We start from the raw sequence: 26,368 nt of genomic DNA on the forward strand, positions 1-26,368 counted from the left end.
AGCTGAACCCCCCCCTTCCATATCACCTTCCTACTATGAGCTTCCTCAGAGCAGTTTGCAAGATGTAAGCCTCACTGGGCTCCCTCCAGGCGAACTCCCAGGCAAACTCCTGCTGTGAGCTGCTCTGCTGTCCCCGCTGCTCAGCTGGTTCGCGAAGCTCTGGCTATTTTTAAACAGCCAGGCTTCCCTGTCGCAAACAGACACCCTACTGCCCGCCCCCTGCAGGCTAGCAGCCAATTAGACACTCACTCAGGCTCTCACACTGCCCCCCCAGCAAACACACGCTCGGATACTTCCTCAGCAAGCAAACAAACACACACAGACTCCGATACTTACCAGTCCCAGGCAAACTCCTGCTGTGAGCTGCTCTGCTGTCCCCGCTGCTCAGCTGGTTCGCCGCCGCTCAGCTCCAAACCAATCATTCTTCCCTGGCCCAGAGAACCAGAAAGATGGGCCCTTCCTCCAATTGCCTTCTGCCACTGAGCTCACCTAAAGTCATTAATGTGCATTTCCTGAATGCCCACCATGTCCAAGTCCAGCTTCTCCAAGGTACTGAATATCAAATGCCTCCTCCTGGGCTCCCAAATCCCTCCCACGTTCCATGTGGCCACTTTCACATATGCCCCTTCCCCGGTACTGCTCTCTCCCACCTGTGCAGAGATTTCTTCCCCAATCCCTGCCCTGCCCAGGAACCCCTCTGGCACCATCCCCAAGGGCTGCCCTGCCTCATTCCCTTCCCACCCTATTGGGTCAACCAATAAGTCACGTGGGAAAGATGGCTCCCATCCCACATTGCCCTCCAAAAGCATGGGAGAGAAACTCAGTTGGGAGGAGCCCTCCCTGCTACCTTGATCCGCCCAAGTGCCTTTCTCCATAGGCCAACGTTCTCCCCACTCTTAGCATACCTCACTTCTGCTGCAGATTCCCCTTTCTTCCCCTCCTCGGCTGTCTGCTTGATCCAACACTGGAAAATGGTTGCTCTGGGGAAGTACCTTGCTGCTTACTGCAGCCGCAGCTGGTAATGTGCAGTCACATGACCCCCGCACAGCCAGTGAGAGACATTAACAACTCCAGAACACTTTCCTGCCTTTACCTTTGGGAAACCTTCACACAAGTCTCCCCAGTAATTCTGCTATGCTCCAGCCTATTCATGGTAGGTTCAGGCATCTCACAATCCAGCTGGGCCCCGTCAACCTGTTCCTGGTCACATGGGGATCGTGCGGGCCCTGTTACCCTAGCCAGCGCTTCACCAATGGCCTCACCTGACTGTACAAAGAAAGCCTTTGACAAGGTCCCTCACCAAAGGCTCTTATGCAAAGTAATCTGTCACAGGATGAGAGGGAAGGTGCTCTCATGGATTGGTAACTGGTTAAAAGATAGTGGGAAAAGGGTAGGAATAAATGGTCAGTTTTCAGAACAGAAAGAGAGGTAAATAATGGTGTCCCCCAGGGGTCTGTTCTAGGACCAGTCCTATTCAACATATTCATAAATCATCTGGAAAAAGGGGTAAACATGAGATGGCAAATTTTGCAGATGATCCAAAATTACTAAAGATAGTTAAGACCCAGACAGACTGCAAAAAGCTACAAAAAGATCTCTCAGAACTGGGTGACTGGGCAACAAAATGGCAGATGAAATTGAATGTTGATAAATGCAAAGTAATGCCTATTGGAAAGCGTAATCCCAATGATACATATAAAATGATGGGGTCTAAAGGAGCTGTTACCACTCAAGAAAGATCTTGGAGTCATTGTGGATGGTTCTCTGAAAACATCCATGCAACGTGCAGCGGCAGTCAAAAAAGTAAACTGAATGCTGGGAATAATCAAGAAAGGGATAGATAAGACAGAAAGTATCATGTTGTTTCTATATAAATCCGTGGTACCCCCACATCTTGAATACTGAGTGCAGATGTGGTCGCCCCATCTCAAAAAAGATATATTGGAATTGGAAAAGCTTCAGAAAAGGGCAACAAAAATCATTAGGGGAATGGAACGGCTTCCATATCCCGAGAGATTAATAAGGCTGGGACTTTTCAGCTTGGAAATGAGACAGCTAAGGGGAGGTATGATTGAGGTCATGACTGGTGTAGAGAACGTAAATAAGGAAGTGTTGTTTACTACTTCTCATAACACAAGAACTAGGGGACACCAAATGAAATTAATAGGAAGCATTTCTTCACACAACGCACAACCTGTGGAACTCCTTGCCAGTGGATGTTGTGATGTCCAAGACCATAACAGGGTTCAAAAAAGAACTAGATAAATTCATGGAGGATAGGTCCATCAATGGCTATTAGCCAGGATGGGCAGGGATGGTGTCCCTAGCCTCTGTTTGCCAGAAGCTGGAAATGAGTGACAGGATGGATCACTTGATGATAACCTGTTCTGTTCTTTCTCATTGGGGCACCTGGCACTTGCCACTGTTGGAAGATAGGACATTGGGCTAGATAGACCTTTGGTCTGACCCAGTATGGCCGTTCTTACATTCTTCTGTGCCTATCCCAGTGCTTTCCTCACTGTTCTGCACTAGCTCCTCCAGGCTAGCTATGCAAGCCCCGGTTCCACTGCTCTCCCCATCCATGGGGCATGAACCCTCCACTCCTTTGACATCCTAGCTGGGTGTTCGCTTGGCCACTCCCATTCCCTGTTCCCTTGCTTCCTGAGCACTCTCCGTCTGCATGCGTGCTCTGTGCTGACACCAGAGTCCCTCCTCTCGGATATGCCATGCCTCTGGACAATTGCAGTACGTGTCTTTGCCTCCCACACAAATTGCAACAGATCCCCTGCCGGCAGTCCTCCGTCCTCTACTCCGAGGACTCACTGTGCAGACCATGCCGGCTAGAGCCCCCGTAACTGAAGTGCTCATATGAGCTGCAGCTGAAGCATGCTTTAGACTGTCCCGCATACCGGCAATGACCCGCTCCGACCCGATGTAAAACATATTTGGAACATGTCTTAACTGGTCACCCTCATCCCTTAAAAGCTCAACTATCCCCTGAAATTCACCCATCCACACTCCATCACTGACCACAGCTGCCGAGGGAGAAATCCCAAAGAGCGGAGCAGCAAAGTGCCCAATACAAAGTCCCACGTGGAGCACCTGTTCGAACCCCCCGTGTACCGTAGTCAAGCCATGCAACGCTGCTGTTGCTGCAAGGAGACGGACGGCTGCAGTCCCTCAACTGCCACCAAACATGCTGTGGTTGCTGAAAGACAGGCTGCGGCTGCTGTGTAGGATTTCCTCTTGAATGGCAGGGGACCCTCTGGTCCAAACCCCACCGCTGGCACCAATGTGGAAGGCTGCTCTGTTCTCCTGCCTTCCAGCTCTGCCATCTCGCAGCCCTGACCTCTGCCATTTGCAGCTCGAGTGGCTCCCCTTGCTCAGACACCGGCAAGTGGCCTCGGGCTCATGTCAGACCCAAGGACACTGCAGGGCTCACCAACAGGTCCAATGCTCACCGCTGGGTCAGTGATCCCCCCATAGGGACGTTTCCTTTCCCGGGTGAATGAGCCCCCAGCACAGATGCCAACTTTTCCCAGGGTAGGTGGGTGCCCCCTGCCCCTGGCTTGGCCCCACCCCTGACCCTCCCCCATTGCACCCCTTCCCCAAAGTCTCCTCCCCCTCCATGCCCCTATTGGACCCCTCCCCAAATCCCTGTCCCAGCCCCGTCTCTTCCCCTGAGCAAGCCATGTTCCCCTCCTCCCCCTCCCTCGCAGCGCTTGCTGCATGAAACCGCTGTTTCACAGTGCAAGCGCTGGGAGCCAGGGGGAGAAGCAGGATGCTGCGGTGCACTTAGGGGAGGAGGCAGAGGTGGAAGTGAGCTGGGGTAGGGAGCTGCCAGTGGGTGCAGAGCACCAACCAATTTTCCCCCGTGGGTGCTCCAGCCCCGGAGCACCCACTTAGTGCCTATGGCCCCCAGAATGCTGCTCCCCATCCTCTGGGGTCCCACCACTACCCGTACCCAAAGACAGTTCAGTCCCCACAAGTGCTCCCAAGGTGGGGTGAGTAGCTCCGGAGCCCCACTCCCTAGCTCCACCAATTCTGCACTCTCCTCCCCCCTGGTCTCATGACAATTCAGGCCCCAACGCTGGGCTGGACCCAAGCCTCCCAGGGACTGAAAACACACAAATACCTTCTGCTTGGGAGAGGCACAGGCCTCCCCCAAGGCACTGCAGACACATACTCCTCCTCCAACTCCACTCCTCTTGCAGAAATCTCACACTCTTCAAGGTCCCAGCCAGCAGCCCCGAGACCTGCACCTCTCTCCAACTGGGAGCCTGAGCCCCACCCTGCTCACCACTCCCTCGAAGGAAAGCCAAGTGCTGGGTGAGCACCTAACGCTCCAAACATTCGGCACATCCTGTCTCAGACCGGGCAGCCAGATCAGCACATTCAGGTGAAGGCAGAAACAGAGACAAGGAGACAGAGCTTCCACCTCCACCAGGTGAGAATGCAGCCATCTGGGAGGAACCTGCTATATGCCCAGAGGCCTTTATTCCTCCAGCCTGCGAGGAAAGATGGCATGTCAGGAAGTTGCTCCTTCAATCCCACACACAAAAGGCCCTTCTTAGCAAAGGCAAAATCCTGAAGAGAAAAAGCAATGTTAAACAGGACTTAAGAGAGATACCTTAAGAGCTTAGTGAAGAATTCATCATCTGACCAGGGACTTGAACCCTGGACCCTCAAATTAAAGACTGACGCTCTACCAACCGAGCTAGTCAGGCTCACAAAGAGAGCAAGTTGATGCAGAGGAGAAACTAGTCAAGAAAGAGAGCGCCGGAAAGAATAGGGGAAACCTGCTGCTCTCTCTCATGCTCTTCTCAGCTGTAGCCTGGTCTGGTATTAGTGCTGGTTAAGAAGAGGGGAAAGTATTGCATCTACCAGCTGTCCAGTAAGGCTCTCCTCCTTCTTCCACTGGCCAGTTCCTGGGATAACCCCAACCCCCGCATGACATTGGCAGAGAAAGCACCTGGAAAGCTTGAGGTCTAGGCCAGTCACCTTTTGGAGTCTTGTGGCTTGGCCTCCTCTGCCCTGGGAGTTTGGCCTATGAAGTTTGGCTCTCCCGGCTGCCCTCCTTGGCGTGACTTGACAAAGGAGGAAGGGAGGCAGGAATGGGGCAAAAGAGGAAAGTCATGCTGAGGAAGGCAGGGTAGAAGCTAAGTGCCTCAGTGCAGCTAAGTAGGGTTAGTAGAGCGCCACCATTCAGTCTGCCAAAGCCTGGGGAGATGGTGTTGGCCTCTGGGAGGCAGAATCCTGTGACTGTCTCTTGGCAGCCCATGGATGGCTACCTGCAGCCCAGGAGAAGAAGCGGGGTTCTGGGTGGAAGGAAAAGCAATGGTGACTCCCAGTGGGCTCCTTTCTGGCCAAGATGATGTGCTGTGGTGGTGTTGGGTATAGGCGCCAACTTCTTCTGGAGCTGGTGGGTGCTCAATCCCCCTTTGCCCCCGGCCCCACCCTGACTCCATCCCTGCCCCGCCCCCATTCCAACCCCTTCCCCAAAGTCCCTGCCCCAACTCCACCCCCTCCCTGCCCCATTCGACTCCGTCTCCAAATCCCTGGCCCCGCCTCCTCCCCTGAGTGCACAATGTTCCTGTTTTCCCCCCCTGTAACGCGGCTGGTTCTGGCGGGACCCATCCGAGAGGGGCCAATTCAGGACAAATTGCTTCAAGCAGGGCAGTCACAGCCCCAGGCTGGGGTGTCTCCACCTCTAAGGCAAACCAAACCATCCAAACAGACTTTGGTCTCACCACACTGGCTAACCACAAGTCACACAAGCAATTCCCTTAGACACTCCAGTTTCCCAGTATCTCCACCAATGCCACTTGTTATGGCAACGAATGGTTATGAAAACCAAGACCCCAGTAAAAGAAAAAAGGTTCTCTCGATCCCAAAGGACCAAGCCCCAGACCCAGGTCAATATCCAAATCAGATCTTACCCACAAATCATGCTGTTGCCAATCCTTTAGAATCTAAAATCTAAAGGGTTATTCATAAAAGGAAAAAGATACAGATGAGAGCTAGAATTGGTTAAATGGAATCAATTACATACAGTGATGGCAAAGTTCTTGGGTCAGGCTTGTAGCAGTGATAGAATGAACTCCAGGTTCAAATCCAGTCTCTGGAGAACATCCCCAGCTGGGATGGGTCTTTCAGTCCTTGGTTCAAAGCTTTAGTGCAGCAAAGTCCCTCCAGAGGTAAGAAGCAGGACTGAAGACAAGATGGAGGAGCTTGAGCAGCTTTTTACAGTCTCTTGCCATGTGGTCTCTCTCTTTGTCCCAAAGACAAGCTGCCCATCACACGGCCTGGAAACACCTCAGAGTTCTGTCCAGAGGCAGGTCCCTGCACACCTTGCTGAGATGCAAGGCGTGTCTGCCTTCTCTCAATGGGTCACTTGTGTCGCTGATGGTCCTTAATGGGCCATCAAGCAGGCTAGGCAGAGCTGACACCAACTTGTCTGGGGTGTCACCGAGAAGCATAACATACGTTTGAAATACAGACAGTATAGAACCAATATTCATAACTTCAACTACAAAAATTATACACATATACAGATAGCTTAATCATAACCAGCAAACCATAACCTTGTCTTAGACACCTCATTTGACCCCCTTTATATAAGATTTGATGCTACTACAGGACCTTGGTTGCAACAATGATCTGTACGGTCCCGGCTTATGTCAATAACATTACATATTGGAATTAGCAATGTGACTTTTTTAAACACAAATCTTTGGTCAGCCCAAATCAAGGCATTTCTTACAGTTCTCTCCCATGTGGATTCTCTCTTGTCTAATAGGGAATGACCTCTGATTGAAGATTTTCCCACACGCAGAGCATGTGTTGGGTCTCTCTCCACTGTGGATTCTATGATGTCTAACAAGGTCTGAGCGCTCAATGAAGTTCTTCCCGCACTCAGAGCATGTGTAGGGTCTCTCTCCTGTATGGATTCTCTGATGCCTGCTCAGGGTAGAGCTCTGTTTGAAGCTTTTCCCGCACTCAGAGCATGTGTAGGGCATCTCTCCTGTGTGGATTCTACGATGTGTGATAAGCTGTGAGTGCCGATTAAAGCTTTTCCCGCACTCAGAGCACGTGTATGGCGTCTCTCCTGTGTGGATTCTACGATGTGTGATAAGGTTTGAGCTCTGATTGAAGCTTTTCCCGCACTCAGAGCATGTGTATGGCGTCTCTCCTGTGTGGATTCTACGATGTGTGATAAGGGCAGACCTCCGACTGAAGCATTTCCCGCACTCAGAGCACATGTAGGGTTTCTCTCCTGTGTGGATTCTACGATGTGTGGTAAGCTGTGAGTGCCGATTAAAGCTTTTCCCACACTCAGAGCAAGTGAAGGGCGTCTCTCCTGTGTGGATTCGCTGATGTGCGATGAGGGCATAGCTCCAACTGAAGCGTTTCCCACACTCACAGCATCCATAAGGTTTCTCACCCGTGTGGATTCTCCTATGTGTGATGAGGTATGAGCTCCGACTGAAGCGTTTCCCACACTCAGAGCATCCATAAGGTTTCTCACCCGTGTGGATTGTCTGATGTGTGATAAGGTGTGAGCTCCGATTGAAGCGTTTCCCACACTCAGAGCATATGTAGGGTCTGTCTCCTCTGTGGATTCCCTGATGTGTGTAAAGGTCTGAGCTCCCATTGAAGCTTTTCCCACACTCACGACATGAGTAGCGTGTCTCTTCCAAGTTGATTCTCTCATGTCTAATAAGGTCTGAGAGGCTACTGAAGTTTTCCTCTGGCCTCTGCTGAGTCTCACAGGTGTTTGCTTTTTCTGGGAGTGCACAACTCCCAGAAACGTGCCCTTTGGATCTTCCTGATAACATCCCATGTGGTTCTACTTGTTCAGCATCTTCCTGCTGGGGTTTTTCCTCCTCATTCTCACTCACCATCCCATCACCTGATGGGAGACAGAGAGAATCCAGACATAGGTCACTCCCTGCGCCACAGAGAAAGGAAATCTCAGAGACAGGAATGGAAAAAGGGATGAACTAAAATATGTGTGGGAGAGATCAAACCTATCAGGAGCTGATTTTCCCCAAACCTTTCCCCAAAGGAGAGAGGAAGGGATCAGTTTTGGTCCCCATCTCACCAGAACACTCAGGGGAAAGTGAGATCGGGGAGGGACCTGCTGCCAGTTTTCACTCAGGATAGGTGGGAAGCCATGAGTGACATCCGCCTAATGATTCCACATCTGCAGGGAACAATCCTGAACTTGGAGAGCTCACAAGGTTTTTATAGGGCATCCCAAATGCTTCCTGTGTTCATGGATAGTTTTTGAATTGCTTTAACCAATTCCTCACCTGTGCAAGCAGCTCTTGGGAACACTTCTTTCTCAGAGCCCTGGAGGTCTGGGACCCACGGCTCTTCCCCTCGTTCCAGCTGCGAGATCACATCAGGTTTGGAAACTGGAAACCCTGCTCAAGGCAAAGAAAACAAGGGAGATCAGTGGAATTTGTGGGATACTTGTCACAAGGAATATTCCATGATTTTAAGCCCAGCTCATTTTTAAGCAGTAACATCCCAAGGCCAGCTTCCTTAGCTCAACCCAGGAGTTATTATTATTCTAAATCATATCCATTACCTTAATGCCTAAGGACCAACTAACAGTGGGTCCCCATTGTGCTAGGACAAGTACAAACACAGAATAGTAGATGGCCCATGCCCTGAACAATTTACTATCTCAATAGACAAGACAAACACAAAAATGGGGGAAGGGGTAGAACCCTCTGTGAGAATATAGATATTCAGGCCTGCTTGTAAAGCCTATACTTTAAGAACTTAGGTGTATTTTTATCACTTAGCTAGTTACAGGGATATAAAAACAAAGAATCAAAATCTCAGTCTGCCTGTGTATGGGCCTTCTCTCACTAGGATAGACTGAGGCCTTGTTCTTCCGCTAAGCAGCGGGGGCAGCCATAAGCTGGGAAGCGTATGGTCGCATCGTCACAGCCCAAACCAGTCACAATGAAATAAGGTGGTATTGGGTTGTTAGGAAGACGATCCTGTCCAGATAGTGCCCATCACCACCAGATAAAGAAATAGATCTTAAGTCACTTAAAGAAAATTTAGTTTGATAGCATCCTATCTGGAAAGAAATCACTCATCAATGGTTGTAGTACCCTCATTTCTGTATTGTTTTGTCTTTATGACCACCACTTTTCTATTGTTAATCTGTCTGGTTCTCTGTTTGTCTCCTATATAATTAATTTTGCTAGGTGTAAGTTAATTAGGGTAATAGGATATAATAGGTTAGAGAATTATGTCACAATATGTTAGGATTGGTTAGTTATATTTCAGTAAACTGATTGGTTAAGGCATAGCTGAGAATACGACTATATAAACTGGGGTCAAACAGGAGGGGGAAGGGAAATTAGAATCAGGTTTATTAACGGGGGGAACGGGAACAGGGACGCAGGCAATACTCTGCGGCAGCAGAGCTGGGAAGGTGGACGTGGGGGAAATGCTCTGCTGCATCAGAGCTGGGAAGAGGGACGCGGGGTATATGCTCTGCTGCGTCAGAGCTGGGAATGGAACACTGGGGAACAGATTATGTGCGTATAGCGATAAGCCGACTGGTGTGAACGGCTTCGGACTATGCTTGCTTGTAAATGAACCCCAATAAACATCGCATTATCTGCCCTTCGGACTTCTGGTCTTACGTTGCTTGTGGTCTGCGTGACGAGAACCAGGGAAGTGGGAGGGTGAAGGGAAAGCCCTCTAACAAAACTGATGTGACCGGATAACCAAGAGGTAAGCCTTAGAGGAAGGTTGTAATTCCCTGATCAGTTCCAAAGTGTTTCCCACGAGGACTGATGAGGGGGTGATGGTAAATATGCATTTAGATCCTTTTCTTGTTTTATATCTTTTCCCCATAAGGCTTAACCTCTGGCCCACTGTCATAGATGCATAGCATCCATGCAATGCCCAGGCTTTTAAACAGTCCTTGGGAGGTGCCTCTTGAGTGCACTAGACCCCCAAGGGGTCCCACTCTTTCACAAGGATAGGCCATGTAGCTTCAACACCTGAGACTGAGCCTCTGGTTTCAACACTCGTATTTCAACCCGTGAACTCTGCCAGCAGGCCCAGCTGAACGACACTCCTCTTCAGAGACTGTTCCTCATTCATGCTTCAGTGCACCTCAGCAAGCTTTTGCTGTCACACTGGGCAGACTTTTAAAACATAGCAGGGTTTATTAGTCAGCCGAAACACAGCATTAGAAAGTCCTTAGATGAGGACAGAGAAGCAAAGAAGACAATATAGTCCATATTGGCCCATGCTCTTGAGCCACACTGCTGTTGAAAACAGTTTTGTTTCCTTTCACTTTGCCTGTCCATTTGTCTTTGCTCCGGTAGAGCTCCTTGCGTCTGCGAGCCTAGTTCTTCCTGCTCCCAATAACATAATGAGTCCATGTATGCTTCACTTAGCCAAGTGGAGATCCTCCCATGGACAGGTGACAATTATTCCCTTGTCTCTGTCGGGTATTCCATTGACGTAGGTTAGTCCCAGCCTGTCCTTAATGACCCATTCATATCACCCCATGACAGCTATGTGACAAAACACCTCATGCCTCCTGCTCTTTATAATCATAGCAATACCAAACACAGAAGGAAACTGAGGTGCATACTGGCATCATAGAAGTATCACCAAAATTCCCACCTCTCTCTCTCACTCACACACACACACACACACACTGCTCACAGCCCTTGGAGAGAAAGGAAAGCACAGGAACTGGACATTAGTCCAGTGAACACAGTGGAGGACAAGCTGCAATCCTCAAACCCTGGCCAAAAAGGAGAGGCATGTGGGTCCCTACTCATAGAGAGGGGCTGGGTAGAGTTCTGATACCGGAGAGGGCATTCCTTGAGCAGAGCATGGAGGCAGGTCAAAGACTTAGCTACCCCAGAACTGTGATATCGCAAAAGCACATTTTGGGGAATTAGGAAATCTAATGACTCATGTGCAATGGGAGGGAGAATTAAACTCCCCCAGTGTGTGGAGAAGGTTTGGGAATTAAACACTAAAATTCAGGAGCAACAGCCTCTAATTCTTCTGGAAAAGGAGAATGTAAGAAACAAGAACTGGGCCATGCAACCTCAGGAGGGACAGGCTCGAAGATCAAAGGAGCCTGGATGCTCGCATCTTCAGGAACTCTGGTCTGTTTGAATAGCTGCAGGAAGGGACTTAATTCCCAGACCAGAAAATAACCACTAGGGATGTTCAAATGCCTATATTTATCCTTGGGGACCCAGCCTACCTCTTAATGCCATGGCTCATGAAGCCATACACAGGCAGCCTGGACAGTAGTCAGGAGCTGTTCAACTATAGGCTGAGCAAGTGCAGAATGATGGTAGAATGTGCATTTGGATGTTTAAAAGCTTGCTGGCGCAGTTTACTGACTTGGTTAGACCTCAGCGAAACCAATATTCCCATTGTTATTACTGATTGCTGTGTGCTCCACAATCTCTGTGAGAGTAAGTGGGAGACGTTTATGGTGGGGTGGGAGGTTGAGGCAAATCGCTTGGCTGCTGATTATGCACAGCCAGACACCAGGGCGGTTAGAAGAGCACAGCAGGGTGTGCTGCACATCAGAGAAGCTTTGAAAACCACTTTCATGGCTGACCAGGCGATGGTGTGGCAGTTCTGTTTGTTTCTCCTTGATGAAAACCCGCCCCCTTGGTTCACTCTACTTCTCTGTAAGCCAAACGCCCTCCCCTCCCCCCTTCAATCACTGCTTGCAGAGGCAATAAAGTCATTGTTGTTTCAATTCATGCATTGTTTATTAATTTGTCACACAAATAGGGGGATAACTGCCAAGGTAGCCTGGGAGGGGTGGGGGAGGAGGGAAGCACAGGGTGGGGTGGTGGAGAAGGGGAGGAGGGACGAACAAGGCCACACTGCACTTCAAAACTTATTGAATGCCAGCTTTCTGTTGCTTGGGCAGTCCTCTGAGGTGGAGTGGTTGGGTGCCCGGAGGGCTCCCCCCGCGTTCTTGGGCTTCTGGGTGAGGAGGCTATGGTACTTGGGGAGGAGGGCAGGCAGTTACACAGCGGCTGCAGCGGCGGTCTGTGCTCCTGCTGCCTTTCCTGCAGCTCAGCCACACACCAGAGCATATCAGTTTGATCCTCCAGTAGCCTCAGCATTGCCTTCTGCATCCTCTCATCATGCTGCTGCCACCTATCATCTTTGTCTCGCCACCTCTCCTCAAGTTCATTTTCTGCTTTCCTGGACTCTGCCAGTGTCTGCCTCCAGGCATGCTGCTGAGCTCTTTCAGTGCGGAAGGACTGCATAAGCTCAGAGAACATTTCATCGCGAGTGCATTTTTTTCGCCTTCTTATCTGTGCTAGCCTCTGGGATGGAGATGATAGGGGGAGCATTGAAACATTTGCAGCTGCAGGAGAAAGAAAAGGGAGAGTAGTATTTAAAAAGACATTTTAGAGAACAATGGGTAGACACTTTCACGGTGAATGGTTTCAAACAGCAGCACCCTCCTTTCCCATACCAAGCGCCCATTGGATTAGTCACTTAAAAGGAGGGGCTGCGGTTTTCGGGTTAATGTGCAGCACAAACCCAACTAATTCCCCTCATCCAATTCTCTGGGATGATCGCTTCACCCCTCTTCCCACTGTGTGACTAGTATCAGGGAAGATCTCTGCCAGCCAAATGCAAACAGCTCAGTGTGAATGGGCCCCCGCCCACCACGTGGCTAAAAGCGGGGATGATTTCTTTTCAGCCACAGGCAAACAGCCCAGCAGGAACGGCCACCTCTGACTGTCCCCTGAATAAAATTCCCCTAATTCTACCAGGTGACCATGAATGATATCACTCTCCTGAGGATAACAGAGAGAGATAAAGAACGGATGTTGCTTGAAAGCCAGAAAACACCGGGACCATATGCTGCCATGGTTTGTTACGCAATTAATCCAGACTACGTGCTACTGGCCTGGTGTGGTAAAGTGTCCTACCATGGAGAACAGAATAAGGCTGCCCTCCCCAGAAAACTTTTGCAAAGGCTTTGGGAATACATCCAGGAGAGCTTCACTGAGATGTCCCTGGAGGATTTCTGCTCCATCCCCAGACACGTTAACAGACTTTTCCAGGAGCTGTACTGGCCGCAAATGCATCCCAAATCTTCAGGGAAAATTAATCATTAAACACGTTTGCTTTTAAACCATCTATTATATGGTACACTCACCAGAGGTGCCTTCTCTGCCTTCAAGGTCTGGGAGCCCACGTTGGGAGGGTATTGGATCCAGGGTGATAAACAGTTCCCGGCTGTCGGGGAGAAAGATTTCATCCTCCGCCTCATCATCATCATCTTCCTTGTCTCCAAAATCCTCATCCCTGTTGCATGAGACTCCCCCCTTGCAGGAGTCCAAGTACAGGGGTGGGGTAGTGGTAGGGGCACCACTTAGAATTGCATGCAGCTCATCATGGAAGCGGCATGTCTGGGGTTCTGACCCGGAGCAGCCATTTGCCTCTTTGGTAGCCTTGCCTGAGCTCCTTAAGTTTCATGCAGCACTGCTGCAGGTCCCTGTTATAGCCTCTGTCCTTCATGCCCGTCAAGATTTTTTCAAATATTTTGGCATTTTGTCTTTTGGAACGGAGTTCTGATAGCTCGGATTCGTCTCCCCACACAGCGATCAGATCCAGTACCTCCGGTTCGGTCCAAGCTGGAGCTCTTTTGCGATTCTGGGACTGCATGGTCACTTCTGCTGATGAGTTCTGCATGGTCACACCATGATACGCTGGCCAAACAGGAAATGAAATTCAAAAGTTCCCGGTGCTTTTCCTGTGTACCTGGCTAGTGCGTCTGAGTTGAAAGAGCTGTCCAGAGCGGTCACAATAGAGCTCTGGGATAGCTCCCAAAGGCCAATACTGTCGAATTGCATCCACACTACCCCAAATTCAACCCAGCAATGTTTATTTCAGTGCTAATTCCCTTGTCGGGGAGGAGTACAGAAAACAATTTTAAGAGCCCTTTAAGTTGACAAAAATGGCTTTGTTGTGTGGACGTGTGCAGGGTTAAATCGATCTAACGCTGCTAAATTCGACCTAAACTCGTAGCGTACACCAGGGTTTAGAGGTGTAAACAGTGCCCATTTGTGCCTGGGTAATGGCACTGCTATGGGAGGGAGGAGTGCAGCAAGGACTCAGGAATGGTGGCCAGGGTCGCTGTGCATAGAGATGGGGAGGTTATATGGGGAGGGGGGTAATGAGTGGGAGAGGGAGGTCAGGAGTTAAAATAATAATATTTGGGGGGAAAAAATGTAAAAAGAAGTGAAACCAACAGAAATAAAATGAGCAAAGGCTCTAAAGCAACAAGACTTGGGTAGGGATTTGGAGTTAAAAGTCTGGGATCCCCCACAGCTCTAGATCCCAAAACATCTCCTCCTTCCCACTGACCCATGCAGCCCACTTCCTGGGTTCCCTTCGTCCACACTCCCCTCCCTCTCAGCCATCACCACCTCCCAGCACCTTGGGAGCTTCTTGTGTTCCCGTCTTGTCTCTCACTACCTCTTCCCTCCCTGCTGCTTCTTAGCTGTAACTCTGCACACACCCTCGCCATTTCCTGGAACCCCAGAATTATCTACTCCCCCACTTCTCCTCCCCTTCACCTGTGGGGTCCTGAATGGCAACATTATGCGCTCTCCTATCAAAAGAGGAGCTCATCTGACGGTCACACAAGCCATGCATCAGTCATCGACCTATTTACTCAATTTAGAATTCTACAGGTGGCATATTTTCCTCTTAAAATGAGGAAAAGGCATGAAAGTTGTAGTTATGAATGTATCAAATAAGGATATATTAAATGCAATTTTAAAATAACTGACGGCACCAAAAAGGCACATGTCCAAAAATTATTCTAGTGGGTGGGAGATAAGGAAAAAAAAGGGGGGGCAAGGAAACATGTATGACAAATGAAGGTATAAAGTTATTACTACTCAGGTTCTTTAAAGACCCCACAGCTTCTAATAACGGAGGGGACAGGACTCCTTACCCAGAAAGACCACCGTCTCATAGTTCTCCTGCATGACATCCCTGTAAAGGGCTCTCTGAGTGGGGTCGAGCAGAGCCTCCTCTTCCCTGGTGAAATACACAGCCACCTCCTCGAAAGTCACTGGCCCCTGAAAGAGCAAGAGTCCAAAGTTCAGTATCTGCTGCCCCAGTCACAACCCCATTATTCACGGAACAGCAGCACCAGGTAAATGGAAGCTCCACGAGGCACAGAGTTCCATCCCACTTTGCTTAGAGCAGCCTGGAGGCATCGGAGGGTAGAAAGAGAGAACCTGTGTGTCTTCCAGCTGACAGACGGAGGCAGGGTCTTCACATTTATCACATACCTACTAGCCAGAGCTTGATATAGGAGATGGGGCTGTCTCTGGACCCTGCTGGTGGCTCTCTGGTAGGAATCCTAACACACGCCAAATAAAATATATGGAAGAAAGAGGAAGTCAATAGTAAAGAATATAAGTGAGGTCAGAATTGTAGAAAATTGATAAGGGAAGCTATCAATAACCAATCAATGAAAATAAGAAGGAAGTTTTTAAAAGTATATTAAGTACAAAATTAATCCTAACAATGGTAGTGGTAAATTACTAGGTGGAAATGGCAGAATTATCAAAAATAATACAGAAGAGGTAAAAGTGTTCAATAAATATTTCCCTCCTAGATTTGGAGAAAAACAGATGATGTACTCATATCATAAGATGTTGATGACAACGACACTCTTTCCATTCCAACAAGAACTCACGAGGACGTGAAACAGCAGCTATTAAAGCTAGACATGTTTAAATGAGCATGTCCAGATAACTGGTATCCAAGAGTTTTAAAAGGTCGACTGTTAATGTTGATTTTAATTAGAACTTGGAACACTGGGGAAATTCCAGAAGACTGGAATAAAGATAATGCTGTGCCAATATTTAGAAGGTGTAAAAGAGATGACCCAGTTAACTACAGGAGTGTCAGTCTGACATCGATACTGGACAACATAATGGAGCAGCTGATACTGGATTTTATTAATAAAGAATTAAAGGAGAGTAATATAATTAGTACCCATGAACAAAGGTTTAGAGAAAACAGATCTTATCAAACTAACTGGATATCCTTATTGGATGAGATCAAAAGTCTGGTTGCAATAAATAGTATTGATGTAATATACCTAGAATTCTGTAAGGCATATGACCTGGTTCAGCACAATATTTTGACTAGAAAACTAGAATGATACTAAATAAACACGGCATTCATTAAATAGATTAAAAATTGTGCCTTGAAATTAGGCCCTATCGGACACTACACCCCATATTCAGCAAAGTGATAGGATTATAATATGATTGGGACATAATTATGATGCAATTTGTGCAAGATGCATCATGTGCTGTGTCATTGGAAAAGTTATAATTTGCTGAATATGATTATCCTATTTTTTGCATAGATCATGTTTGTACTGAAGTTATGGATATTGACTATGTATCTGCATTTCAAATGTGCTTACTCTGGGTAACACTCACAACTAGCCTTTCAGGTACAACAATGAAGAAGCCAGACAGTGCTGATGGCTCATCAACAAAGACAATGGACCGTGGAAGAGCTTAGCACTCAGCAGGGCATGCTACAGCATGTGACCAGACCACATGACAATGAACTCCATTTTGCTACCTGTATTTTTCCACAAACTGAACTGGGAACTGAGTTTGGAACAAAGGGTTCCCGCCATGTGGAAAAGCTACATAAGGTGGGGTGTGACATCATCTCATGGCCTCATTCCCCACACAAGAGAACTCCTGGAAACACCTGAGAAACAAAGACTGAACTGGGGGAAGTGCTGGTGCCAGGGTAGAAGGATTTCTAGCTTGTGTATGAATCATAGAATATCAGGGTTGGAAGGGACCTCAGAAGGTCATCTAGTCCAACTCCCTGCTCAAAAGCAGGACCCATCCCCAATTAAATCATCCCAGCCAGGGCTTTGTCAAGCCTGACCTTAAAAACTTCTAAGGAAGGAGATTCTACCACCTCCCTAGGTAACGCATTCCAGTGTTTCACCACCCTCCTAGTGAAAAAGTTTTTCCTAATATCCAACCTTGGATGGAAACTTGCTGGACTGCTTGTATCATCAGTCAGGGTGAGACATTGCTAACTCAAATTCTATCCATCTAGCGTGTAAGGCTTAGTCTGAGTTTTTGGTTATTTCCTAAGTAATCTGCTTTGATCTGCTTGCTATCTCTTATAATTGTTGGGATATGTTAAGGGTTAAGTAAAAGAGCTGGGAAGCTGCTAACGTGCTGACATGGCATTAGGGGACAAAGGGATAAGCAAGCAGTAATTCTTTGCTTAAATAAATAATTAAGTAAGTAATAAATAAATAAGTTGCCATAATTTTCCTTTCCCTGTTGCTTGTAAGAATTGATAAGGATGCAGCTGCATGAGAAATGAAGTTGTCGGAATGAACGTCCTCTGTGTGAAAAAGATAAAAGAAATGTTATTTCCCCCTCCCTTCCTTTCCCAGATACATAAACAAGCCCTGACTTATGGCCCCTTCCTCCCTCCCCTGAGAACGGCTGATTAGGGAAATTTGTAGCAACACATTATTGCAAAGAACTGCATTTTCAAGGTAAAAATGCCTCTATGACATGCCTAATGCTGTGAATAATAGCAATAGGGGCAGATATACTAACAGTATGGGTGTTTCTATTACTTAATAAGGGGTTTTGGGGTGTTGTAATGGATGTAGGCGTGTACATACTAACTTAGATAAAAGGAGTGTGATGTAACGAATGCAGTGCTTACTCGACAATTGGGTCGAGGGGAACAAGTATCACAATAAAGAAGCTTGTACTCATATCCGCCTCTGGGTCAACCTGCTCCTTTTTTCTTCTAGCAATAATCACTTAAAATCTATCTTTCTGCAGTTAATAAACTTGTTTAATGCTTTATCTTAACCAGTGTTAAATATTTTGAGTGAATTGTCTGGGGAAAATCTCAGCTTGGTTAGCACAAGCTTGTTGTGCATATCTTTCCCATATCAAGGGGAAGGCAAACTATATTAATGAGCTTACATTATAGAGATCCCTGTGCACTATACGATGGTATAATTCTGGATTTATACTACAGCAAGTGTGAAAGGTTGGGGAGCTGGAAAATGGGCTGTTGTCTTCTATCTGTCCTTGAGTGGTTTAGGTAAAGCACTCAGGTAGCTGAGTTGGGTGTATGGCGCCACCTGCTGTAGTTTTTTGTGTTAACAGGCCCTGGAGAGGCTGGCTGAATCTCCAGCAAAGCAGTGTGAGAAGGACCAGCCCAGCTTGAGGGTTAGAGGGCACAGCGGTTCCCAGAAGCCCCCCAGACTGCACCCCGGGGGTGACAACCCATTATATCCTAAATTACACAAGTCTCAGCAGGTTTGTCACATCCTGTCCCCTCCCTTTCTCCACCCTAGATATTTCCTGCCTCCCACCATCTCTAGCAGCTACCACCTTCCTATGCTTGTACTGCTCCTCTCCCTCCAAGCAGAACCCACCACCAGCAACCTGATAATCTCTTACCTGAGACAGCTCCATTGTAGCCATTTCCTTCCCTCTGGGAGAATGGGATGATCTGGAGCAAAACGTAGATGTTATTCTGTAGCCTGACAGGAAGAGAAGGACAATGTGAGAGAATTTAGATGGGGTTTTCATCCATTCCACATGCCGACTCCCCCCAGGATTTTTCCCTGCTAATGGACATCCTAGGTTCTGCCAAACTGTGAAGCACAGAGTGACCTTATTCCAGTACAGGTCTAGCCCCCTCCCACCAGGGTGTAACCCTCTGAGACAGAGTGAAACCCTCCCAGTAACAGAGTCTCTCTGTTACACTTATCAAGTTTGCGGACAATACCAAGCTGGGAGGGGTTGCAAGTGCTTTGGAGGATAGGATTGAAATTCAAAATGATCTGGAAAAACTGGAGAAATGGTCTGAAGTAAAGAGGATGAAATTCAATAAGGACAAATGCTAAGTACTCCACTTCGGAAGGAACAATCAGTTGCACACATACAAAATGGGAAATGACTGCCTAGGAAGGAGTACTGCAGAAAGGGATCTGGAGGTCATAGTGGATCACAAGCTAAATATAAGTCAACAGTATAACACTGTTGCAAAAAAAGGAATCATCATTCTGGGATGTATTAGCAGGAGTATTGTAAGCAAGACATGAGAAGTAATTCTTCTGCTCTTCTCCTCACGGCTTAGGCCTCAACTGGAGTATTGTGTCCAGTTCTGGGTGCCACATTTCAGGAAAGAAATAGACAAATTGGAGAAAGTCCAGAGAAGAGCAACAAAAATGATTAAAGGTCTAAAAAACATGACCTATGAGGGAAGATTGAAAAAATTGCATTTGTTTAGTCTGGAGAAGAGAAGACAGAGGGGACATGATCACAGTTTTCAAGTACATAAAAGGTTACAAGGAGGAGGAAGAAAAATTGTTCTTCTTAACCTCTGAGGATAGGACAAGAAGCAATGGGCTTAACTTGCAGCAAGGGCGGTTTAGGTTGAACATTAGGAAAAACTTCCTCTCAGAATGTTTAAGCACTGGAATAAATTGCCTATGGAGGCTGTGGAATCTCCATCATTGGGGATTTTTAAGAGCAGGCTGGACAAAGACCTGTCAGGGATGGTCTAGATAATAATTGCCTTGAGTGCAGGGGACTGGACTAGATGACCTCTGAAGGTCCCTTCCAGTTCCATCATTCTGTGAACTAAAGGCCAGAGAAGAATGGAATCCAAGGGGTCACTTTGTGGGATTCTCCCTGTCATTTTCTCCAAGGCAGCTGTCTTAAGTTTACATAGTTGTTTGATGCTCCAGCATTTATACAGTCTCTTCTTGGAGTGCCCCCTTTCATGGGCTGGGCCTAGCTTTAGCTTTTGGCAAGAGTGAGCCCGGGGGCTCTGAGACTGGGCCTTCTTGCCTCAGCACACCTTGTTTCCTTCTGTGGCTCCCCAGTGAGACCAAATGAGTAGATACTCCTGATAGAGACTGTGAACATAAGAACAGCCCACTGTGTCAGATCAATGGTCCATCTAGGTCAGTGGCCAATGCCAGGTGCTTCAGAGGGAATGAACGGAACAGGTAATCATCAAGTGATCCATCCCCTGTCACCCATTCCCAGCTTCTGGCAAACAGAGGCTAGAAACACCATCCCTGCCCGTGACACTGGCAGATGAGGTGTTAGCTCTTGCACAAAGTCCCCATATCTTAATTGAACATGGACAAACGCAGAGCTGGAATCAGTCTGGCTCACTTGTGTTAGTATTGTTAAAACAGGTATGAGAATTATAAGAATGTGTTTAGACGTTATTGAATGCTTGTGAGCCGCTACCTGGGTTCATATCTGACTAGTTGCATTGCTTAGCCTAGGTTAGTCCTAAAGGATATGTAGAGCTTGCTTATTATAGAAGCTTCTATTACCTTTTGAAATTTAAACTGTAACTCTTCTACATCTCTATGATGACCTGCTTTAACTTTGTAAACAACTCGTTTCCTTTTAAATTAATTTTAATACAGGTTATTACACGACTGGATACAAGTGTTGTCTTGGTTGTGATGTCTAAGATTCAACTGACCTAAATAAGTGACTGATCCTTTGGGACTGGCAGTAACCTGAACATTGCTGTGATTCGTGGTGTAAGGCAGTGGTTCTTAACCAGGAGTCTGGGGCCCCCTGAGAGGCCATGAGCAGGTTTCAGGGAGGCTGCCAAGCAAGGCCAGCATTAGACTTGCTGCGGTCGAGAGCAGAAAGTTGAAGTCCCAGTGCATGGGGCTGAAGTCCATGGTCCTTAGCCCCACCACCCGGGGCTGAAGCCAAAGTCTAAGCAATGTAGCTTTGTGGGGGCTCCTGTGGCATGGGGCCTCACACAGTTGCCCTGCTTGCTACCCCCTAACGCCAGCCCTAGCTTTTATATTGAGAAAACCAGTCATTGTGGCCCAGGTGGGCGGTGGAAATCTACATATCGACCTCAAAACCAATTTGGGGTTTGTGCCCTGCTTCTTACCAATCTGCCTGAGGCTGGTGCTCATGCTCTTGAGTCACTGAAGACAGCGTTACAGAGACTTACGGGCGCAACGCCACTAGCAGCAATTGGCAGCCATGCAGAGCAGGCTTTACAGTGGCACCCTGTGGGCCAAATGGTCCATGGACTCAGTCAAGCCCCAGTTCTCCTCCAGTGCATATCAGCATCCTGGCAACCTTCAAGAAGGGTCAAGGCTGCCACTCCCTCAGTGATGATGGATCTCCAGCATAGCATCACCCACACCTCATGACCCGCCTTATCTCCTGAGACACAGGTGAGTGAGAGTGCACAACGGATCCTGGGGGGGGGGAAGGGAAAGGGATACCAAAACACACCTTCTGGGGGTCACCCCTCAGGAAATGAAGGTGACAGGCATTGTGGTGGCAGTAAAGGGGGAGGGGAGGGAGTGGGAGTGGGAGCAGGAGGGAGCAGCACCCTCAAAGGCAATGCTGCCAGTGAGTCACCCCATCACATCAGGCATGGGGTTGATAGGGGGCCATTCCCTAGGCCTGGGTGCCTGTGAAGGGCTATATAAACCCCACACTGGCACAGAAGGGGTTAAACTGCTGCTTTAGGCTGGACTGGCCCAGCTCCTCCAGGACTGGAGCAGGAGTTAACAGGAGAGACCTACTCAGAGGGGGACAACCCTGGGAAGGCAACAGTCTGCGGAGCATCTCCAGCCCCAAAGAAAGGGCTGGCAGCATTCAGGGCTCTGGCCTTCACTGAGGGAGGGTGGAGATCTCCGGAGCTCGAAGGGGGAGCAGGCTGAAACTTGCACTGGAGACCCAGTAAACTCTGAAGGCGACTGAGATGCTCCCAGGGCCCTCAGAAGTAAGAGGGGCCCATATCCTGATGGGATCTGTCCACAGTTTCCCCCCCCCCCCGTTTCTTTACTTTCATTCCTTTATTTACCGACAGTCAGCTCTTTTGCTGGTACCCAAGAGAGGAAGAAAATGCCCCAAGGTCTCAGCCAGAGGGTGGAGCCCTGACACACTACAAGGACATGCCCCTGTAGCACCCCGGGGCAGGGGTCAATTGGACTCACAGAGGTGCACCCCAGAAGGCCTGAGGCCCAGCACTCTGGCACCAGTTTGATGGGCTGGATGGCCTCTCACTGCGGGCTGCGAGAAGTCTGGCACATGGAGTAGATACGGGGTGGCCTGGGGAGCAGGAAGCAGGACAGCATCCCAGACAGCACACTAAGAAGGGAAATGGAAAGGGGACAAGGGGCACTGCAGAGAACTCAGCCCCCGTCCTGAAGGCCATTGACAGAAAGTTGTCTTCTCCCTGGCCTACGGAGGGCAGACAGTGACACAGAGATCCCTTGGCAAAGGGTCACTTGGTCTTTGCCAACAGCTCTCACCTGAGACCTGACAAACCCATCACACCAAACATCTCTTGGGAGGGTATTTATCCATAGGGGAGAGCATGCGAGGCTGTGATAAAGTGGGGATTTATTAATCATCTTATGTTGCATGTGAGTCTTACTGTCCTATACTAATCCTGTGTGTACCTCAGTTTCCCAGTGAACTGCACCAATACTTCTGTGGTGGGAATTGGGTCCTTGATTTTTGCTGAGGCCCTCGGGGCAGGTGAAGCTTCCCACCTGCCTGCACTTTACGTAACCTGAGACCCAGGAGAGGGGTGTGACCAGGTGACACCTTTTGCCTGGGAAGCAAGACAAAGAGCCGGAGGAGGAGCAACAGGGGGGTGTCGGGGGTCTGGTCGCTGGAAGTGGGCAGTCTGCATGGGGGGAACTGGAAGAGGGGGAGTCCAGGGCGTCTGGCCGAGGACTCCCAAGATGGACTTGGCTGAAAGTCACTGATTTCTGTGACAAGTATCAGGGGGTAGCCGTATTAGTCTGTAGCCACAAAAACAACAAGGAGTCCTGTGGTACTTTAAAGACTAACAGATTTATTTGACCGGACTCCTTGTTGTTTTTACTGATTTCTGTGATAGCAAGCTCTGTTCCTTCTGTTTTACCAGCTGGCTGAGAGTCACGCCTGACTGCGGAGTTGGGGTGTAGGGCTCTCTGGCTTCCCCAGGAGCCCCGTCCTGGTGGACTCACTGCAGGAAGCCCATGGTGTGGAAGGGGATGCTCAATGCTTCGAGGTCAGACTCAGGAAGGTCGAAGCTGTGTAAGCTCCTGACCTGGAGACAGTCTGCTCAGAGAGAGGAGGCACCCCCAGAGTCCTGACTGGCTTCATACAGAGTAGTTCCAGAGCATTGACCCGGTGACTCTGTGACAGAGGCATTTACAAAAAGCTCATTACTGATTAAGACTCATAATGACTAAGAGGTCAACATATGTGTTGTTTGTAAGGAACAAAGCATTTATATTGAAAATCTACTTTATGGACTTGGCATGGAAAAATCAATCACTGAGAGGTAATGGGCCCCAGGACTGGCCCATCCACCCAAGAGGGAGTCGTCACCAATGTTCCCTCTAATTTTTTCCATCCATGTGCGGAATGAATTTTGTTATGTGCTCCACCAATATTGAGGTAATGGTTGGATGTGAGCCACCAGTACAAACAAAAACCCTAGATATGATATATATTTTTTAAACTGCTCCTAGGTATGGAAGAAGAAGAAAGAATATTAAAACAAGGGATAATTATCAAGGTGCACTGCTTAAGATGTGTATTTAATATGAAATCAAATAAAAAGAAAATTGACACTGCCCTTGGAGTACATGTATTTTATCATCCTTTCTAACAACTCAAGCTAGTAAACACACCAAAATGTGGCCTACTGAAAACAGCTATAGAAATAAAACACAGTCTTGGGCATTAAGCAAAAGTATTAAAAATATGCACCAGAGGCCCAATTTAATAACCTCCTCCTACCATAGACCACTAAATCTTCAGGGAAAGCTGCTCTCAAAAAATGAAGCATCTGCCAAAACACTAGCATGCTACCCACTTTTGCAGTTCCCCAAACTATCCCTCTTGCGTGCATATTATCTGCGCACACAGCCCAGCTTTAAGATACTAAACAAATCTATGAGTCAACTAGAAATAGTCATGGTCTCATTGCAAATGTTAATACAATATTGTCTGATACTGGAAAGGAGAGCAGAAGGTATTCACTCAGGCTTATACCATTTCTATGGGATGTCAATTCTTAATTGGATGAATACTGCACACACGGAACAGTAAAAATAAGTAATAAAGCAACACAAACAGCAAACAAAACCCCAAACAAACAAATGACAACACTGAAAATATGAAGGGAAGTAAAACATCAGCTGGCTGGTGATGGGTATTTTAAATGAGTGGTTAGGACCCACGCTGTGCAAGTGCAACAGAGCCCTGTAGAAACAGGCCAAGTTCTCCTGTTTTCACATTGTGTGTGTGTGTCACCAACTCAAAAACTTCAGAGTAGAAGCCCTGGAGCACATTAACACATGGCTTTGGAGTTTGCAGACAGATTCCTGCTTCAAAGAGCTTGTAAAAAAGGGCTTCATCCTACAAAACACCTAGCACCACACCTAGTGCTTTGCTACTTCCGAGTCAAGCCGGAACAATATCAGATAGCAAAGATCAGGCCTTACTGGTTTCCAATACCTCTCCCTAAACAAATTCTAAAACTTAATGGAAATCACTTGTCTGGAATCCAATTCTAATTGAAAGGCCAAACAAATAAAACTGGAAGAACTTTACCATGGATGCTGCTTAATTATCTACCATGTATTAATTAGTAACAGGATATTTTTAAAAAAATCATTAAGGTCACAGTTTTCAGATACCTACAACACGCCAAAAGAATTATGTTGTTAAAAGAATCCTTGTCTCTCTTACCTTAAGCCATCTATAAGGTGCCACAGGACTCTCTCCTGCTTTTACAGATCGAGACTAACATGGCTACCCCTCTGATACTTGACACCATGCAAGGCACTGCATTTAGCCGTATGAAGTGGAAATCCATCAACCTCATGAAGAAACTTGCACAAGTACAGACAGATATCATCTTTCTTTCCAAAAGCAAACGGATGGACATCATACCAAATCTACATACCACACAGACCACAGTGAGAGATTATGCCATACTCTATCAAAGAAACTGAGGAACCACCTGATCAGCATCCTATACAGCAAACAGGAAAACATCCAAAAAGAGCTCTCCAACCTGGAGACTCTCATAAATAACCAACCTTCCATACAAACAGACTTTATTAAAATAAGGCAGGAGATCTACATTACACACGTCCCCTCTCTACAAAGGAAAAAGGACTGTAAGTTGTCTAAAATCCTACCTGCTGCATGGGGCCATAACAGTGGTATCCCTAACTCACCCAGCAATATTGTCAATCTATCCAGCTACACACTCAGCCCGGCGGAAGAGTCTGTCCTATCTCAGGGACTCTCTTTCTGCCCTGCCACCCCCACAAACATGATACAGTTCTGCGGTGATCTGAAAGCCTACTTTCGCCGTCTCCGACTCAAAGAATACTTTCAAGATAACACTGAACAGCTCACTGATACACAGATACCCTCCCACCAACAGCACAAGAAGAACTCCACAAGGACTCCTCCTGAGGGTCGAAATGATAGTCTGGATCTATACATAGAATGCTTCCGTCGATGTGCACAGGCAGAAATTGTGGAAAAACAACACCGCTTGCCTCATAATCTAAGTCGTGCAGAATGCAATGCCATCCACAGCGTTAGAAACAACCCTGACATTATAATCAAAGAGGCTGATAAAGGAGGTGCTGTTGTCACATGAACAGATCTGACTACCAAAAGGAGGCTGCTAGACAACTCTCCAATACCAAATTCTACAGGCCACTTTCCTCAGATCCCACTGAGGAATACACTAAGAAACTGCACCATCTACTCAGGACACTCCCTACGCTAACACAGGAACAAATCAACATACCCTTAGAGCCCCAACCAGGGTTATTCTATCTACTACCCAAGATCCTCAAACCCGGAAACCCTGGACGCCCCATCATCTCGGGCATTGGCATTCTCACTGAAGGACTGTCCGGATATGTGGACACTCTACTCAGACCCTACGCCACCAGCACTCCTAGCTATCTCAATTTCACCACTGATTTCCTGAGAAAACTTACAATGCACTGGTGATCTTCTAAAAAACACCATCCTAGCCACCATGGACGTAGAGGCTCCCTACACAAACATCCCACACACAGATGGAATACTAGCTGTCAGGAACAGTATCCCTGATGATGCCACAGCACAACTGGTTGCTGAGCTCTGTAACTTTATCCTCACGCACAATTATTTCAAATTTGGTAACAATATATTCCTCCAGACCAGTGGCTCCGCTATGGGTACCCGCACGGCCC

At 47.8% G+C, this 26,368-nt stretch overlaps 1 protein-coding gene across 3 annotated transcripts in view; it reads right to left on the minus strand.

The window, feature by feature from the left end:
- Positions 1-6,026: 6,026 nt before the first annotated feature.
- Positions 6,027-26,368, minus strand: part of LOC311520005 (uncharacterized protein) — a 37,856-nt gene continuing 17,514 nt past the window's right edge. For 2 of the 3 annotated variants that reach the window (XM_084627156.1, XM_084627158.1), the window contains 4 exons: positions 18,552-18,634; positions 15,014-15,140; positions 8,316-8,429; positions 6,027-7,951 (listed from right to left, as the gene is read on the minus strand). In XM_084627156.1, the coding sequence (XP_084483282.1) occupies positions 6,738-7,951; positions 8,316-8,429; positions 15,014-15,140; positions 18,552-18,634 (1,538 nt within the window). In that variant the 3' untranslated portion in view covers positions 6,027-6,737. The remainder of the gene's footprint in view (positions 7,952-8,315; positions 8,430-15,013; positions 15,141-18,551; positions 18,635-26,368) is intronic. The other variant, XM_084627157.1, reaches the window with a different exon arrangement.

This window comes from Lepidochelys olivacea (assembly GCF_965140295.1).
Source record: "Lepidochelys olivacea isolate rLepOli2 genome assembly, chromosome: 4".
NCBI lineage: Eukaryota > Metazoa > Chordata > Testudines > Cheloniidae > Lepidochelys > Lepidochelys olivacea.